General features: G+C 41.5%; 1 protein-coding gene across 4 annotated transcripts in view; it reads left to right on the top strand.

Annotated features, from left to right (window-relative positions):
- REPS2 (RALBP1 associated Eps domain containing 2) overlaps positions 1-18843 on the top strand; it is a 229191-nt gene that overhangs the window by 186415 nt on the left and 23933 nt on the right. For all 4 annotated transcript variants that reach the window (XM_004758909.3, XM_045089340.1, XM_013059620.2 and 1 more), the window contains 3 exons: positions 1769-1852; positions 3001-3146; positions 12751-12856. In XM_004758909.3, the coding sequence (XP_004758966.2) occupies positions 1769-1852; positions 3001-3146; positions 12751-12856 (336 nt within the window). The remainder of the gene's footprint in view (positions 1-1768; positions 1853-3000; positions 3147-12750; positions 12857-18843) is intronic.

The following is an 18843-nucleotide window of genomic DNA, read 5'->3' on the forward strand; positions in this document are numbered from 1 at the left end:
CACCAAAGTCTGAATTCTACCAAAGCATGTTTGCCCTGTCATTTCTTTGCTTTTTCCACTAGACTTCAAGCTTCTGTAAGAAAGTTCTAAGTATTATTTAACTTCAATACCAGCTCTAGCACGGCGCCTGCCTGCTCTAGCTGGTCAATAAATATATCTTGAACGAGTACCACTCGGGCCCAAGAAGAGTGCCTGAGGCTGTGTAGCTTAGTGGTCACAAGCCCACCGTTGGAACCGGAGGCCTGGATGTGGACCCTGCTGTTTGTGTGACCTTGGGGAAGTTCCTTAGCTTCTTGATCCTCAGTTTCTTCACCAATAAGATGGGGGTGATAACTGTTTCCTAGGGATGTGATGATGAAATGCTTTCATTCATGCAGAACACCTGGAGAACTGTAGGACACAGTGTTTGGTTTTTCAGATAGCTGTTGACAACAGCAGCAATGCAGTGATCCTTAATGGAAAGGAGAAGGCCATAAGCAAAACTTTGAATGAGAAGTCAGGCCTGTGGAATGCCTGCATAATGGGTTTGGAGAGGTGGAGAGGTGGTTGGGAACCGGGGTTTCTAGCTAGGGCAGTGCAGATGGAAGAGCAGATAGGATTACTCTGGAAGAGGATGAATGGCGGTAGGAGGAATAAGAGAACCAGAGACAGAACTTTGAGAAATCCTACCTCTCAGGGATAAGAGGAGTCAAAACAGGAAAGAGAGAGAATGATTACCAGTAGGAGACTGCAATGCATCAGATGCCAGGGACAGGAGTTTTCAAAAGATAGTCAGGGGTGCTGTGCTGGGCAGAAGTCTTGGGAGAAAACTAGAAGAGGCAGCAAGAATCCAGTAAATCGGGGAGCATTGGTGCCCGTGTGTGTTTCAGTAGAGGCAGAGGAAGGACGAAGCCAGGCTCTGCGAGGAGTTAGAGAAGGCCAGGTTGGGGACCGAAGGGACACACCAGGGATGATTGTTGTGCTGCAGATGTGTAGTACTTGGTGGGTAGAGGTCTGATGTTACTATAATGAGGAAGTCACGTTAGTTCATACGGAGGGTTTTTTTCTTTGCATGTTAATACTTTGCATTGCTGGCTAATAGCAACTGAGTGTAGCAGACCTCCTGGAGACGGGGAGCAGCACATGGCGCCTGGTGTCCCGGTTGCTCTCCTGTTTGGTTTTGTGGCAGGTGCTACATCTTGAAGGGCTTCGGGGGCAGTCCTCACCAGTCTCCGTGCGTGTGTTCACTGGTTCCATGCCACTGGGTAGCCTCAGCCCTTCTGCTTGCCTCTTCCATCGCACTCTCCCACCCCTACCTTTTTAAGGTAAAGAGTCCCGTCTCTTAGAGTGTTTTTCTCAGGTATTGAATATTTCCTCAAGTCTCAGTGTTGTGTTTTTGTTGTTGTTATGGTTACTGTTTTTGTTAGTGCTTGGGTTAAAATTTTAATTCATTTCTTTCCCAGCCTTTTTTTTTTCTGATAAGCCTTATTTATTTGTTTGTTTATTTTAGTTTGAGCTTTTAAAACATTTGTTTTTTAGCAATACCTACGTGTAGTTATGGACATTACCATGACCCCTTTTCCTAAGATTGAACACTGAGGGAAGGGGCATGAGAGGGAGTGGCAGGGTCTCGGGAAGGTTTTCTCAAGGATCCAAAGACTTGACCATGCTTGGCAGCAAAGTGGTCTGAATCGGCTTCCACTCAGTGACATTTCCTAGGTGCTCTCCATTATAAATTTAGGTGGTTATGTTTTTGCATTTTTATCTTCTGTATGATATTTCACTACAGTCTGAACAAGCGTCTGAGGCTGAAATACACCCCCAGCTGAACAGAGCCCCCTCTCAAGCTGCAGACAGTAGTCCAACGAAGAAGGTAAGGCCTATGGGAAGGTGCCTCTGTGATAGCATTGTAAGCCCCCCCATCCCTGCCGCGCCCCCGCCCGGGCTTCTTGGCTCTCTTTGCAAATCTGTTTCACTTTGATTTCACTGTCCTCACCTAAATGTTAATGATCCTGCTTTCCTAGAACTTGGGTTCTTTGTGAGGATTGGGGTGCTGATGGTCCTTGGGCCTTCCCTTGATGTCACTGACAGTTTGTACTTCCTCTTCAGCCTCCAGCTAAACATGGAGGCCTTGTTTTTAACAAGTTCAGGAGGTGCGGTAGGGAGGGCCAAGCGCCTTTAGCAAAACTCTGTGCACTGCTGAGCCTCTAGGAGGGCCTGTGGTGGGGGGCAGGGTAGTCTGCACTTCTTCCTCTGTGTGCCACAGTCCGTCCTTGCATCCTGGCGTCTTCACCTTAACCCCCCAGTGTCACTGAGTCCCAGGTCACTCACTCAGGAGGCGCTACTCAGTTGTCATGCTCTCTCTCCACCTTGTTACCCTCTCCTTGCTGCTCTCCATTTTCCTACGGCCCTCCTCCGCTCAGAGCATGGGCCCTGGGCTCGGGAGCACGGGTGAGGAGGGGCCTCCCAGACAGCAGGCTGGCTGTCTCCTTCCAGAAGACACTGTGGCTCTTGAGTTTGCCTTCATATATGAATGGGAATGGAGGAATGAGGAGACCTTCACAAACTTCAAAACTCACAACATATTCCCACAAGCCCCAAAGTGAGACGAGTCTGCTCACAAAGTGAGCTTCGTCTGCAGTCAGAAGAGGCCTCATGCTGTGAGATGCCCACAGCATTGTAAAAAGGGAGAGGTTGGAAAGGTGGGCCACTGGAATCTCATTCCTTTGTCCTTTCAGGTGTGAAAAGTGGTAATAGACTGCAAGAATAAGCATGGAAAGAAAAAAAGAAAAGGAAAAAAATAAAGGCCCCCCAAAAAGAAAGGCCCCAATATCTGATGTCTGTGTCCCCACCCCGTTCTTGCGAAACCTTGAATCTGCCTTCTGTCATCAGGTGTGGGGTTTGAACAGAGTGTGCGCCTGACCTGGGAATAGGCCTAGGAGGAACATGAGGACATTGGCATGGTGGGGAACATTTCAGTTTTTAACTTTTGGGTTTTATTGTTATGTATTTAATCCTCAGGACACACCATATTCTCAGCCTCCATCAAAGCCCATCCGAAGGAAATTCCGACCTGAAAACTCAGCTACAGAAAACCAAGAGCCTTCTAGCACTGTTGGCGGGCCAGCGTCCGCAGCGACCGGGAAACCCCACACAGCAGTCCAAAAGTAAGTACAGCAGATCGGGGAGGTCAGCAACCGCCTTTTCAGTCTTTGTATGCGTGTACATGTAAATCTGTTTACATATATACTAGTGGCCATGGAAGGGTGGGATTTCGTGGCTGCAGTTTTGTCTTACTTCTCTCTCTGGCTCCCCGTCACCTAAAGAGACCTTCTAAGCTACAGGACTTAACCTGAGCCAAGGGGCAAGCGAGCCCAAAGCTGCGGCATTTTAGTTGGTTTGATTTCCTTCCCTTCCTTCCTCCTCTTCCTCTCCTTCCCACCCCTCTTCCTTGTGCTGGCCTGCATTTTCCTAGGAAGAAGACCGTGAAAAAAATGGCAGTTCCCCCTCTTTGCCTGTCTTCAATTAGCAGTAATCACACCTCGGATAAACCTCACTGGGGTACGATACTGCCAGTGTGGAAAGCTGTCTTATGCTCCCCCTGACCCACCTGGGCAAATGGCTAGCTTCCTGACCCTCAGCCCCAACTTTGAGTAGATGTGGCTTGTGATTTCTTTTCATGCCCCATGAAAATTTTCTGTTGTTGATCATGTCGGCACAGAATGATCACATGTGGAGTTTCCAGAATGTCTGTCTGACTGGCTGTAACAGACACTGGAGGAGGTGGCACGGGTGGGGGGTGGTGGTACCTGTGGACAAGGCCAGGAACCGAGAGAACAATGCTCTGGACAGACCGTTTTTCTCCAGAGGCTTTGGCTTTAAGAAAGGCTGTCCCTTGCCTCAGTTTCCCTGTAGTGAAATTGAGCTAGGTACTAAGGGCAGAAACCCCCTGCTGTGTGTGACTTCACAAGTGAACTCGACTGGTCACTAACATCCATGCTCAAGATAAGCCCTGACACTGCTCTTGGGGCTTTGTCGATCCCAGAGCAAGATTCCGTGGGTGCAGCTTGCGTCGGAAGCCAAAACCCCATGGGGGGGAATCTGTGCAGCACTCTTCAGATGATGGTTTTTGTGTCTTTTTTTCCAAATAGACAGTTCCCTGGTGGTATTAGTGCATAAAGGAAATCTCTTTGGTCCTTAATGGCCCCTGAGAGCTTGGACCATCTTTCAGCCACTGTCAGGCCTGGGGGCTGGACCCCTGTCAGGGACAAAGGTGGCTAAACTTGTTTCCGGGAGTCGCCCTGGCTCTGCAGTGTAATCCCTGCTTCACATTACTGCTGGCCAGTCTGTGGCAGCTCCGGCACCCCCACACTGGATGGACGGCAGCTGGCCGAGCTCCCCCAGAGGTCTTTTTCAGTTTCTTTCCTTTGCCTGTGGTTTTTTAAAAACAGTTTTATTGAGATATAATTCACATAGCATACATTTCACCCTTTTACATGTACAGTTCAGTGGTTTTTAGTGTATCTACAAAGTTGTATACAAAGTTGTAAAACGGTTGCCACAAACTAATTTTAGAACATTTTTATTGTCCCCCAAAGAAATTCCATGCTGATTAGGAGTCACTTTCCATTTCCTGTCCCATGTCCCAGGCAACCACTAATCTGCTTTCTGTCTTTATAGGTTTGCCTGTTCTGGCCATTCCATGCAGATGGAACCATGCAACATGTGGTCTTTTGTGGCTGACTTTTTTTCAGTTCACATAATGCGTTCAATGTTTATCCGTGTTTTTGCTAAAATCAGTACTTGGTTCTTTTTATTGCTTAAATAACGTGCTATTGTACAGCTGTAGCACATTTTACTTACCTGCTCAGCACCGATGGACATTGGGGTCGGTTCCACTTTGAAGCTGTAAAGAATCATGCTGATATACTATGGGTGGACAAGTTTTAGTGTGGACTTGTGATTTCATTGGTCTTGAGTACGTACCTAGAAGTGGAATTGCTAGGTCATATGGCCACTCTGTATTTAATATTTTGAGGACTTGCCAAACTCTTTTTCCACAGTGGCTGCAGCATTTTACTGTCCTATCGGTAACATACAAGAGTTCTAATTTCTCCATTTTTTTTTTCCAACACTTGTTATCTTTTAAAAAAAATGATCACAGCCATCCTAGTGGATATGAAGGGGTATTTCACTGTGGTTTTGATTTGCATTTCCCTAATGGCTAATGATATTGGGTATCTTTTCATGTGTTTATTGGCCATTTGTCTATCTTCTTTGGGGAAATGTCTGCTCCGACCCTTTGCCTATTTATCTTTTTATTTTGAGTTATGAGTTCTTGACTGAAGCAAATTCTCCTTCAGATAACATCATTGTCTATTTCATTTAGGGCAAAGGAAAAATGAAATAGTCTCTCCAAGTGAGCTGCTGAGTCCAGATATGACTAATAAACAACTCTTGGATTGTGTCAAAATTACTGAGCTGCTTGTCAGGACAAAAGTGCTTTTTTTTTTTTTTTAAAGAAATAATTTGGCTTACTTGGTTTTCCCTCACATCTTGTGCATCTAGTAAAGATGGACTTTGGGAAAATAAAATGGTCTGAAGAGTTTGGAGAGAGAGGATATTGTATAATAGTCCTGTGAAACTGTGCCCGCCTCCGTGGCTTTGCTCTTCTCTGTAACCTCCGGAAGTGTCCTGGACCACCCCAGGGCACGCCTAGCAGCTGGGGTGGCAGTGTCTGCTTGCCTGCGTGACATTCTCAGTGTGGTTGGGATTCTGTGTTCCCTCCTGCTTCACGGCTGGCCATCCTGGCATGCCCGTGGGGTCGATGAGTGGCATCCCTAATGAAAACCTGCCATTTCCAAGTAGACAAAAGGCAATACAAGTTCAGTTCTTAGAAGCTGTGCTCATAATTCCTTGGGAGAAATCAGGGCTCAGTTTGAAGGCTGAGAAGATTTTTCTCATCTAGAGACCCAGCTTATATTCTTTCAAATGTTGGTTTAGCTCTTTGAATGGAACCCAAATTAGCAGGCACTCAGATAACATAGAAATTGACTTCTTTCTTGTCTAAAAGTCTGAGTTGGTGAGTGGTCCGGAAGCGTAGGGTAGCTCTGTGCAGGAACCCAGCTGCCTTCCCATATTCTTATTCTATTTTTTTCAAGATTTTATTTATTTATTTGACAGAGAGAGATCATAAGTAGTCAGAGAATAGGGAGAGACAGAGGGGAAGCAGGCTCCCCACCGAGCAGAGAACTCAATGTAGGGCTCGATCCCAGGACCCCGAGATCATGACCTGAGCTGAAGGCAGAGGCTTAACCCACTGAGCCACCCAGGTGTCCCCCATATTTTTATTCTAGATCCCCATGGAGGTTGTATTTATCCCTATGGTTGAAGATGGCTGCCTAACATGTTCACATTTCAGGCCCCAGAGAGGGGGAAAGAACAAATGGAGAGAAAACAGACTACCTTGAAAGGTATGACTCAGAAGCGGCATCTCTGATCCCATTGGCCCAAACGTAGTCATATGGCCTTACTTACCTACAAGAGAGATTGGGAAATGTAGTTTCTAGTTGGAGGGCCATGTGCCTCACTCAAACTGAGAATGATAGGCTACTGCAGATACGAAGGCATAGGAGTAGGTTTTGGAAGATAATCTGCCACAAAACCTTGAGTGGACAGTGCCTCACGATGCTGCTGTTCTGGATTGATAAATAGCGTGACACACAATAGAACCAGACAAAATAAATTGTCTGCCTAAGCGTTACTCCTTCATTTTCCTCCCTGGAAACCAGAGCAGTTCCAGAGAAGCCTGGAAGAGTGAGTAAAAATATTAAGAGAACCTGAAGAGACTGTGGAAGCAACTGTTAAGAGGGTGAGGCAGGTTAAATGCTCTGCTGACCCCTTCAGAGGTATTCTGGGCTTGATCCTATCTTGGTGTTATTTAGGGCTCCTTTGGTAGCAAATAATAAAAGGCAACTCGAGGTAGCAAAAGATACTCTTTATTATAAGGGTAGAGGTGTGACTCAGGGAAATCAGTGGCAGGAGTGGATCAGAAGAGAACATTGCAAACCTTCTGGGGCTCATTTTGATGCCTCTCAGTTTTCTTAAGGTGTTTTTGACATTTTTATCTGTAAAGACTCCTCACCTTCAGCTCCAGAGATCCCATTCTCACTGTGCGGGCCCAGGCTGAACTAAACTATGAGCCATAACTCAAGTCCTTTGGAGGGAGCGTCTGGTCAGCTCAGCATGGGCAGGATCCATTCAAGTGTCAAAATCAAGGGCAAGGTTTTCTCGAGACAAAAACAACTGCCTGCCAGGGGCTCATCCTTGTGGAGGAGGTGGAGGGAGATGGAGCCAGTTCCCAAAGGAAGGGGAAACCATTAGGAGCTGGACATACATGGTGTGGTGGTAGCGTAAGGAGGGGCGGCAAGTTCTGATCAACATCTTTTTAAAAACTTTTTATTTTGGTACAATTATAGATTTACAGGAAATTACAAAAACGATACAGAGCAGGCCTGTGGCTCTTTTACCTAGTTTCTCCTAATGATTACATTTTACCTAACTCTCGAACATTATCAAAACCAGGAAGCTGACATTGGGGCAGCGTATGCATAGTTCCGTGCCGTTTAATCACATGTGTGGAGTCTTGTAACTGCCACTGTAATCAAGGTACAGAAATCAGACCTACCTTCTTCTTGTCACCATTCCTTACTCCTGGCCACCACTGGTCTGTTTCCCATCTCTAGAATTTTTTCATTTTGAGAATGTTATATAAATAAAATCACACAGCATGTGCCCTTCTGAGTTTAGCTTTTTTTCACTTGGCACAATCTCTTGACATCTAAGTTACGTATCTCAGTGAGCACTGCTAAGCGCTATTCTGTGGAACAACTGTGCCGCAGTCTCTTGAGCCATTCGCTTGTTGAGAGACATTTTGGTTGTGCCTAGTTGCTGGGCATCATAAGCAAAGTTACTGTGAGCATCTTGTGTGTAGGTTCTTGTGTGTGCACAAATTTTCATTTCTCTGGTGTAAATGGCCAAGTTATACAGATGTTGAATCACTATACTGTACACCTAAAACTAATGTAACATTGTTACTTATAATCAAATTTTAGAAAGTAAAAAGATACAGTACTAATTAAATTATCTTTTTCACTTGATGTGATGTTAGTAAAAATGTAAAGTTTAAAAAAATTTAAAAAAAGACCAAAGCTTACCAAATATAAAAAAAAAATAAATTAAAAAAATGTAAAGTTTGTAAGGCATTCTAATAAAAGCCTTAGAAGTAAAAAAATATGGTCAATATTGATTGCTGGGTTGTGTGCTGAGTGTATGTTTAGTTTTTGGTTTTGTTTTAAGATTATTTTTATTTATTTAATTGAAAGAGAGAATGAGCAAGTATGTAAGTTGGGAGTAGGGGTAGTGGGAGAGGGAGGGGGGAGAAGCAGACTCCCTGCTGAGTAGGGAGCCCATGTAGGGCTTGATCCCACGACCCTGGGATCATGACTCTAGCTGAAGGCAGATGCCCAACTGACTGAGCCACCTGGTGCCCCAAGTGTATGTTTAGTTTAAAAAAAAACTGCCAAAAAAAAAAAAAAGAAAGAAAGAAAGAAACTCCCAAGTTGTTTTCCAAAATGGCTGCACCATTTTACATTTCCACCAGCAACGTATGAGAGATGGTTTCTCCACATCCCCACCAGCATCTGGTATTGTCACTGGTTTTTTTTTTTATTTCAGCTGTTCAAATAGGTGGGTAGTTCTATCCTTTTGTGGTCTTCATTTGCATTTCCCTAATGGCTAATGAAATTGAGTGTCCTTTCATGTGTTTATTGGCCATCATGTCTCCTCTTTGGTAACATGTCTCTTCATGTCCTTTGCCCGTTTTCTAATTGAATTAGTTTTTTGCTGTTGAGATTTGAGAGTTCTTTTTATATATTTTAAGTGCCTATCAATTGCCAGGAATGTGGTTTGCAAATATTTTCTCTTAGTCTGGAGCCTGTCATTTCATCCTCTTAACACTCGTTTGCAATACCAAAGTTTTTAAAATTTTGAAGAAGTCCAACTTACTGATTTTTTTAATCTTTTATGGATTGTGCTTTTGTTGTTACATCTAAAAACTCTTCATGAACAAGCCCTAGATCTTGAAGATTTTCTCTTATGTTTTCTCCTAAAAGTTTTATAATTTTGCATTTTATATTCAAGTTGCTTGATGCATTTTGTATCGTTTTATGTAAGATAGGTTTGTATCAGTGTTCTTGGCCTATGGATATTGAATTGCTTCAGTGCTGTTGGTTGAAAAGGTTATTCTTGGGGCACCTGGGTGGCATGGTTGGATGTCTGACTCTTGGTTTTGGCTCCAGTCATGATCTCATGAGCTGTGGGATTGAGCCCTGCATCAGGCTCCTGACTCCGCGCTCAGCGGTGGGGTTAGGGCTGCTTGAAAGATTCTCTCCCTCTGCCCCTCCCCCAGTCAGGCATGCTCTCTCTCTAAAAATAAATAAATAAATCTTAAAGACAAAGAAAAGGCTATTCTTCCTCCATTCACTTGCTTTTGCACCTCTGTCAAAAGTGAGTTGTTTGTACTAGTGTATGTTTCTGGGTTCTCTATTCTATTCCACTGATTGATGTGTTTTTCCCTCTGCCAATACCACCCGGTCTTGATTACTGCCTTCATTTTAGTTACTTGATTACTATAACTATATAATAAAATATCTTCTATCTCTCCCACTTTTTTATGATTTTTCAGAATTGTTTTAGATACTCTGATTCCTCTGACTTTCCATATAAATTTTAGAACAGTTTTGTCTAGATCTACAAAAAAATCTTGCTGAGATATTGATACAAATTGTGCTAAACCTTTGGAGCACCTGGGTGGCTCAGTCAGTTAATCGTCTGCTTTCAGCTCAGGTCATGATCCCAGGGTCCTGGGAATGAGTCCCACGTCTGGCTCCCTGCTCCGTGGGGAGCCTGCTTCTCCCTCTCCCTCTGCACCCCACTCTGGCTTGTACTCTCTTGCATGTCTCTTTCTCTCTCAAATAAATAAATAATCTTTAAAAATTAGAAAAAAAGAATTGTGTTAAACCTTTATGTCAGTCTGAGGAGAGTTGACATCTTTACTATGTTGAGTCATTCAATCCATGAACATGATAAATACTTATTTATTTTGACCCTTTTCATTACTGTTTTATAGTTTTCAGCATGTAAATCTTGTGTATGTTTTGATATATCTAAGAACTTCAGTTTGAAGCTTTGTAAATGATACTGTATTTTTTATTTTTTCCCCCAAGTATTCAGTGTTAGTGTATCAAAATTCTATTGATTTTTTAAAAATACTTGTTTTTTTTTAAAAAAGATTTTATTTATTTATTTGAAAGACAGAGATCACAGGTAGGCAGAGAGGCAGGCAGAAAGAGAGAGGAGGAAGCAGGTTCCCTGCTGAGCAAGGAGTCTGATGTGGGGCTCCATCCCAGGACCCTGGGATCATGACCTGAGTTGAAGGCAGAGACTTTAACCCAGTGAGCCACCAAGGCGCCCCTATTGATTTTGTTTAAATTATTTATTTGAGAGAGAGGAGCAGAGGAAGAGGGACAAGCAGACTCTATACTGAGTGCAGAGCCTGACACAGGGCTTGATCCCACAACGTAGAGATCATGATATGAGCTGAAATCAAGAGTTGGATGCTTAACTGACTGAGTCACCCTAGGTACCCCCATTCTTTTGATTTTTGTACATTAATCTTCTCTCCTCCAAACTCATTCCTATTCTTGCTGAAATCATTTATTAGTTCAGAGAATTTTTTTTATAGATTCCTTGGAGTTTCCTTTGTAGGCCATCATGTCATCTGCAGATGGGGACAGTTTCATTCTTTTCAATATGTGTGCCTTTTATTTCCTTTTCTTGCATTACTGTGTTGGCTTGGACTTCTAGCACTGTGTTGAAAACAGTAATGAAACTAGAAATCCTTGCTTTGTTCCTCGTCTTAGAGGGAAAGCATTCAGTTTTTCATTATGTTTGATGTCAGCTGTAGTTTTTTTTTTTTTTTTTTTTTTTTTTTTGTAGAAGTTCTTCATCAAGTTGAACAAGTGGGCCTCTATTCATAGTTTTCTGAGAATTTTTTTTTTTTATCATGAATGGGTATTGAGTTTCATCAGGTAATTTTTCTATATCAGTTGATATAGTTATCTGATTTTTTTTTCTTTTACCTGTTAGGATGGTAGATTGCACTGATTGACTTTTGATTATTGAATCAGCCTTGAATCTCTGGAATAAAGCTCTCTTGGTCATGGTGTATACGTTTTTAATACATTGCTAAATTCTATTTGCTAATATTTTGTTAAAGATTTTGGCTCTGTGTCCCAGAGGGATATTGTGTCTAATTTATGTCTTTCTAGGCTGCCCTTTTCGAAGTCATTTGGCTAGAGAGAGCAGGATTTAGCTGGGGGGAGACTTTTTATTGTCTGCCCTTATTGATGCTTATGGATTGCTGACTTTTCCACCGTCCAGTCTGGGATATATGAAGCAAAAAAGAAAACCCAGAGAGTTCACTGCTATCTGTTTCTCTGGGTACTGAGTTCCCTGGCTGGTTTGCCTTCCTCACTCCACTTTTTAGAGTAATGTTATGTTTGTCTTATGTATTATGTCCAGGATTTTAACTTTACTTGGTGGGGTAGAGAGAAGTGTGTCTACTTCACATTGTCCTGAGACTGGAAATCCAGCCCTTATCTTTCTAAAAGTAGATTTTAAAGCCTATTCCCTGCTTCTTTATGGATGAAGAAATTAATCTTTCAACTTCTTTGGGAAGGGAGTATGCCTTCTGCAGATTAGCAGAGTGGGTAGCATAGTGTATGTGCTCAGTGAATATTAATCAGATCTCCGCAGTGGTCACTGGACATTCTGGTTAAGTTGCCCTGGCGTAGAAGCTACCTCTCACTGATTGCACATATGTCTGTTTTCCTAGGGGAACTTAAGTTGCCCTTTTGCTCTAAGAATTCAGTCTATTTTGCTGTGGGATATGAGACTGTAGGTTATACCGTCATGTTGATTTATCGTCCCAACTGTAGAATAATTCGGGCCAGTCATACCGTGTAAGCAGAGACTGTAATGGGCAAAGTGGAGCAGACGGTCACCCTAGTTAGACGTGTTCTGTGAATTTACTATTGACTTAATTTGGGAATAATGTTATTAAAACATTTTCTCAAGTGCCACAGATGTATGCTGGTGTATGCACATGCATGAGCATGTACACACACACACACACACACGCACACACACACACACACACACTCAAGCAGTCATGCCTAATAATAAAGAAATGAAGGAGAGTTATATAGGACGGCCAAGTTTTGTGGGATTTTTCCTAACGAGAATGTTCTTCTATTCATTTCCTTCAGACTTGTCCACAGGGGCCACCTACAGGTCTTTTAAATGCCATTAAGGCTTACATGAAAAGGGCATTCTAGTTAATGTGGTTTGTCAGGAAGAAATACTTATTAAAATGTCTTGGAATAAATGGAATGCGAAGTTTGAAAAGGTCCAATTCACAGCTTTTCTTTCAAGTTATAAAATGGGAACTACTTCAGGTGTAAATAATTCATCCCGACAAATGTGTTTCGTTTGGTGCCTGCCTGCCTGCCTGTGAATATACGATTTTCTTTTTGGAGCCTGTGGCATTAGTCCCTCATTGAGCACTTCCACACGAGTCAGGGTGTTCTGACCCGCAAGGGTCTGGACCCTTGAGTTCTATTTCGGTGAACTGTTTGTACTTTTTTATAGACAGTCTTCCAAACAGAAGAAGGCGATTCAGACTGCTATCCGCAAAAATAAAGAGGCGAATGCAGTGCTGGCCCGGCTGAACAGTGAACTCCAGCAGCAGCTCAAGGTAAGGAGCTTTCCAAAATTGGATTACCAGGCTTTTTTTTTCTGGTGGTTTTGTTTGGACCATTGGCCGAGCACCTGGTTCCATTCCTATTGGTAAGACTGGCGTCTTTGTTGGCAAACCTCTTTTGGAAGGCAGAGACTTGCTGCGCTTCAGTTTCATGGGTTGGTTCTTGTATGTTTAGGGGAAGCCTAGTCACTTGAATGTGCACCTGCATATTGTGTATCAGTGATTAGGACAGAGAGTCTGTCACAAAGGCTGTCTGAAGCGTTCTTCATTGCCGAAAGCTTCCGGACAAGCCTTTGATTGTTGAGGTCCTCTCTGAATGATGGGCTACTTACTTAGGTGGAAGAGGGTAGCCCTGATACTGTCAAAGGCCCACCCCCTCCTGCAGGCAAATGGTTCTTTTTCACCTTCGCAAGAACATCACCCTCTCCTTACCACCTCTTCCTCTTCCCCATTCCTCTCCCCTGTGTTAGTTTTCCAGGACTGCCGTAACGAAGTACTACAACCTTGGTGGCTAAAAGTACCAGAAATCACTTCTCACAACTCTGCAGACTAGAAGTCCAAAATCAAGGTGTCGGCAGAGCCATGAGCTCTCTCTGAAGGCTCTAGGGGAGAATCCTTCTTTTTGTCTTCCCAGCTTCTGGTAGTGGCTGGCAGTCCCAGACGTTCCTCGGCTTCCAGATGTGTCATTCCAATATCTGTCTCCACTGTCACATGGTATTCTCTCTGGGGCTCTCTGTGTCTGTGTCCAAATTCCTTTTCTTATTGTGTCCTCTTCTTATAGGGACACCAGTCATTGAATCAAGGCCCCCCCAAATTTAGTGTAACCTCATTTTAATTACATCCACAAAGGTCCTGTTTCTCTATGAGGTCATATTTACAGGTGCTGAGGGTTAGGACTTAAGTGTATCATACTGGAGGACACAGTTCTACCTACCGCATCCACCGATGCTCTCCTGCATCATTCCCGTCCACATAAACGTGTTCCAGTACTGTCCGGGATCTTGACGTCACATCCTTCTTCAGCTGCAGCCCACTCTCTCTTTTCTCTTCCACGGCTAGGTTGCTTAGGAGTTGTTTTCATTTCCTGTCTTTCCTCACCGACAGCTTTCTCTCTCTCCACTTCAGTGCGGCTTCGCTCGCCTCCATTCACGCCCTTCCGGCAACCAAATCCAACGGGCCTGTTTTGGTGTTACTTGACTTTTCAGGAGAATTCTACACAATTGGCCATTGCCTCCTCTGATACGGCTGTTCTCACTGGATTTGGACTACTGTATTTTTTCATATTCCTTTCACTGCCTCCCTCTCCCCTCCTTCCCTCCTTCCTGGTGCCTCTCCCTTAGCACTCAGGGCTATTTCTTCCTTCTTCAGTTTCTCTTTTATTATTCCGCCTTTGCCCTGATATTTTAGTAGGAACATTTTTAAGTATACAAGAAAGGTGAAAGAATCCTACGGTAAATACTTTTATGGCCATCTCTTTTAACATTTTACTATGCTTGTTTTATCACATATCTACTCCTCTGTTCATCAGTCTACCTTATTTTTAACATGTTTTTCAGTAAATTGCAGACATCTGTATGCATCCCCTAAATGTTGCAATGTGTAGATCATTAGTGTTCAGTATATTTACAGATTTTTCTGATGTTATGTTTTACATATAGTGAATGTACAGATCTTAAGTGTGCCATTTGCTAAGTTTTTACAAATGCATGTACTTATGGAACCCAAACCCCTACTATTGAGATATAGAGCACTACCACCACCCTCCGAGGCTGCCTCATGCTCCTTCCTTGTCAGTTCCTGCCCCCACGTGCACGGAGGCAACCACTGTTCTTACTTTGTTATGCCATAGTTTTATTTATTCTGAAACTCTCTATAAATGGTGTTCTGTAACATAAACTTTTATGTAAAGCTTATTTCACTTAGTATTACATTTTTGAACTTCATTGATACAGCATGTGTCAGTAATCCGTTTCTTTTTACTGCTGGATAGTATTCCATTGGGTGAGTATGTTGCAATTTCATGGTCAGTTCTTCTATTCATACACACTTCTATTAATACACATTAATACACACTGGAGCTGTTGCCAGTTTTTGTCTATTTTGAAGAAAACCACGTTTTTGAATAAGTCTTCGTGTGGAAATACGTCCTCATTTCTCTTGGGGAAGTACCCAAGGTTCGGATTAGTAGGTAATGTGCTGAACATATGTGATTAGTTTTGTTAGAAACTGCTAGAGCTTGGGGTACCTGGGTGGCTCAGTTGATTAAGTGACTGCCTTTGGCTCAGGCCATGATCCCCAGGGTCCTGGGATCGAGTTCAGTGGAGAACCTGCTTTTCCTTCTCCCTCTGCTGCGCCCCCGACTTGTGCATGTGCTTTCTCTCTCTCTCTCTTCCCCACCCCGCCCATCAAATAAATAAATAAAATCTTAAAAAAAAAAAAAAGGAAGGAAATTGCTGGAGCTTTTCCCAAAGTGGTTTTAGCATTTTGTACTCCTCCCACTAGACTGAGAGTTCCTGTAGTTCCACATCCTTGCCTCCATTTGGTGGTGGTCTTTTATAATTTTAGTTGATCCTGTGGTAATTCAGTTTTTATTTTGCATCTCCTTGATGCTTAATTTTGGTCAGCATTTTTATTACAATTATTTTCCTTTCATATATTTTATTTTATGAAGTGTCTATTCAGTATATCTGGCCATTTAAAAAATTTTTTTAGTCTTTTTTGGTGGCATTGTAAGTAGATGTTTTTTATATTATCTTGGTTACTAGTCCTTTGTCAGAGATGTTTTATAAACATTTTCTTCCAGTCTTTCATTTTCGTAACTATATCTTTTCAAGAACAGACTTTTAAAAATTTTTGTAAAGTCTAATTTATCGGATTTTTTTCCTCTTATGGTTCCTATTTTCTTCCTGTATAAGGAAACTGCCTACATCTAAATTATGAAGATAGTCTCCTATGTTTTCTTTTAAAGGTATTATTGTTTTAGCTTTTGAATTTAGGTCTTAAATTGCTTTTTTAAACCACTTCATTGAGGTATAACTGACACACAAAAGCCGATGCATATTTAATGTATGCAGTGTGATACATACAGTTGGAAGGTAATTATATATCCGTGGACCCATCACCACAAGTTATGCCATAAAAGTATTCACATCTAAAAGTTTCCTTTCCTCTCTTTATTTATTCTTATTCTTATTCCTATTCTTATTATTATCATTTCATTATTATTCTTTTGTGTATGTGACAAGAACACTTAACATAAGATCTACTCTCTTGGCAACTTTTTAATTATACACTATAGTAAAATTAATTGGAACTATGAGATATAGTAGATCTCTAGGCCTTACTCATTCTGTATAACTGAACCTTTGTACTGTTTGAATAGTACTTCCGCATTTCCCCCAGCCCCTGACAATCACCATTCTGTACTCTCCTTCTATGAGTTTGACTGTTGTAGATTCCTCATATGAGTGGTGTCGCTTAGCATTTGTCCTTCTGTGTCTGGCTTATTAATGTCCTCCAAGTTTTATCTATGTTGTTGCAAATGGCTGAATTTCTTTCTTTTTAAAGGCTGAATAATATTCCATTGTATGTATATACATTTTCTTTATCAATTTGTCCATTGGTGGACATTTAGGTTCCTTCCATATCTTGGCTATTGTGAATAATGCTACAGTGTACATGAGAGTACAGATATCTCTTCAACATACTGATTTTAATTCCTTTGGAGATATACCCAGAAGCTGGATCATGTTTGGTAGTTGTATTTTTTTCAGTGTTATTGAGATATAATTGACATATAACACTGTGTATAGTTATACAACATATTAATTTGATACATTTACATATTGCAATATGATTGTCAAAGTATTGTTAATACCTTTGTCACCTCACATAATTACCAATTCTTTTATGTAGTGAGAACATTTAAGATTTACTCTCTTGGCAACTTTCAAGTATGTCATACAGTATTGCCAACTGTAGTCACCGTGTTGTACATTAGATCCCTAGAAGTTAATCATCTTATAACTGGAACTTTGCACCCTTGGTTAATATCTCTCCATTTCCCGTCCAGCCCCTGGCAACTTCCATTCTACTTTCTGTTTCTGTGAATTTGGCTTTTTTACTTCCACACACAGGTGATATCGCGCAGTATTTGCCTTTCTTTGTCTGACTTATTTCCCTTGGCATAGTTCCCACAAGGTCTATCCGTGTCACAAATGATAGGATTTCTGATTTCCTTCTTCCTTATGGCTGAATAGTACACCATTGTATGTATGTACTCCGTCTTTATTCATTCATCTGTAAACAGATACTAATGTTGCCTTGGCTTGGCTGTTGTAAATAATACTGCAGTGAACGTGGGAGTGCAGATATTCCTTTGAGATGCTGATTTTTATTTCATTTGGATACCTAGAAGTGGGATTGGTGGATCATTTGGTAGTTTTTTTTTTTCTCCATGTTATTTTCCATGGTGCCTGCACCAACTTACCTCCCTACCAACAGGGCACAGGGATTCCCTTTTCTCCACATTTTTGGCAACACTTATCTCTTACCTTTTTGATAATAGCCAGGTGTGAAGTGATACTGCATTGTAGTGTGTGTGTTTTTTTTTAAAGTAGGCGACACACCCAATGTGGGGCTTAAATTCACAGCCCTGAGATCAAGAGTTGCATGCTCTCCCGCTGAGCCAGCCGGTGCCCCTCATTGTGGTTTTAATTTACATTTCCTTGGTGATTTACATTTCCTTGGAGATTGGGCATCTTTTTACATACCTGTTTGTCATTTGTTTTGGTATGTTGTGTTTCCATTTTCATTTATTTCAAGATAGTTTTTAATTTCTTCTTTGGCCTATTGGTTATTCAGGAGTGTGTTAATTTCCACATATTTGTGAATTTTTCAGCTTTCTTCGTATTAGTTGATTTCTACTTTCATAACACTGTGTTTGGAAAAGATGATTTGGTTTGATTTCAGTCTTTTAAAGTTTCTTAGGGCTTGTTTTGTGACCTATTGTGATATATCCTGGAGAGTGTTCCATGTGTATTCAAGAATATATATTCTGCTGCTGTTGGATGGAATGTTCTTTCTGTCTCTTAGGTCCATTTGGTCTAAAGTATAGCGCAAGTTCAACATTTCCTTATTGATTTTCTGTCTGGATGATATATTCATTGATTTCTCCCTTCAGATCTGTTATTTGCTTAATGTATTTTGGTGCTCTGATGTTGGTTACATACATATTTACAGCTGTTATATTTTCTTGATGAATTAACTCTTTTAACACTATATAATGACCTTCTTTGCCTCTTGTTACAGTTTCGGGCTGAATGTCTATTTTTTCTGAGTTAAATATAGCTACCCTGCTCTCTTGGTTTTCATTTGCATGAATTACCCTTTTTTATCTCTTCACTTTGAGCCATGTGTGTGACCCTGAAGCTGAAGTGAGCCTCTTGTAGACAACATATAGTTGTGTCTTGTTTTTAGACATTTTATGCCATTTTGGCTGGAGAATATAATTCATTACATTTAAAGTAATTATTGATAGGTGAGGACTTAACTAATGTCATCTTACTGTTTTCTGGCTGTTTTGTAGTTCCTTTGTTCCTTTCTTCCTCACTCACTGCCTTCTTTTGTGAATCGGTTTTGTGTAGTAGTACGCTTTGTCTTCTCTTTATCTTTTTTGCCTTTTTGTGAATTTACTGTAGGTTTTTGCTTTGTGGTTACTTTGAGGTTTATATAAAACATAGCTATAACTGTCTGTTTTATGCTGATAACTTTGATTGCATATAATAACCCTACCCTTTTACTCCCCCCATTTTTGTTTTTGATGTCACATTTTACCTTTTTATATTGGGTATCCATTAGCAAATTATTGTAGCTGTAGCTGCTTTTGTAAAATAATTTTATTGCCTTAATTTTATTAATTCCTTTAATACAATTTAATAATCCTTTAAAAGTTATTATCTCACTTTTTTCCCTCAAGGTAT

This window comes from Mustela putorius, unplaced genomic scaffold, assembly GCF_011764305.1.
Source record: "Mustela putorius furo isolate JIRA1106 unplaced genomic scaffold, ASM1176430v1.1 tig00003836_pilon_pilon_pilon, whole genome shotgun sequence".
Taxonomy (NCBI): Eukaryota; Metazoa; Chordata; class Mammalia; order Carnivora; family Mustelidae; genus Mustela; species Mustela putorius.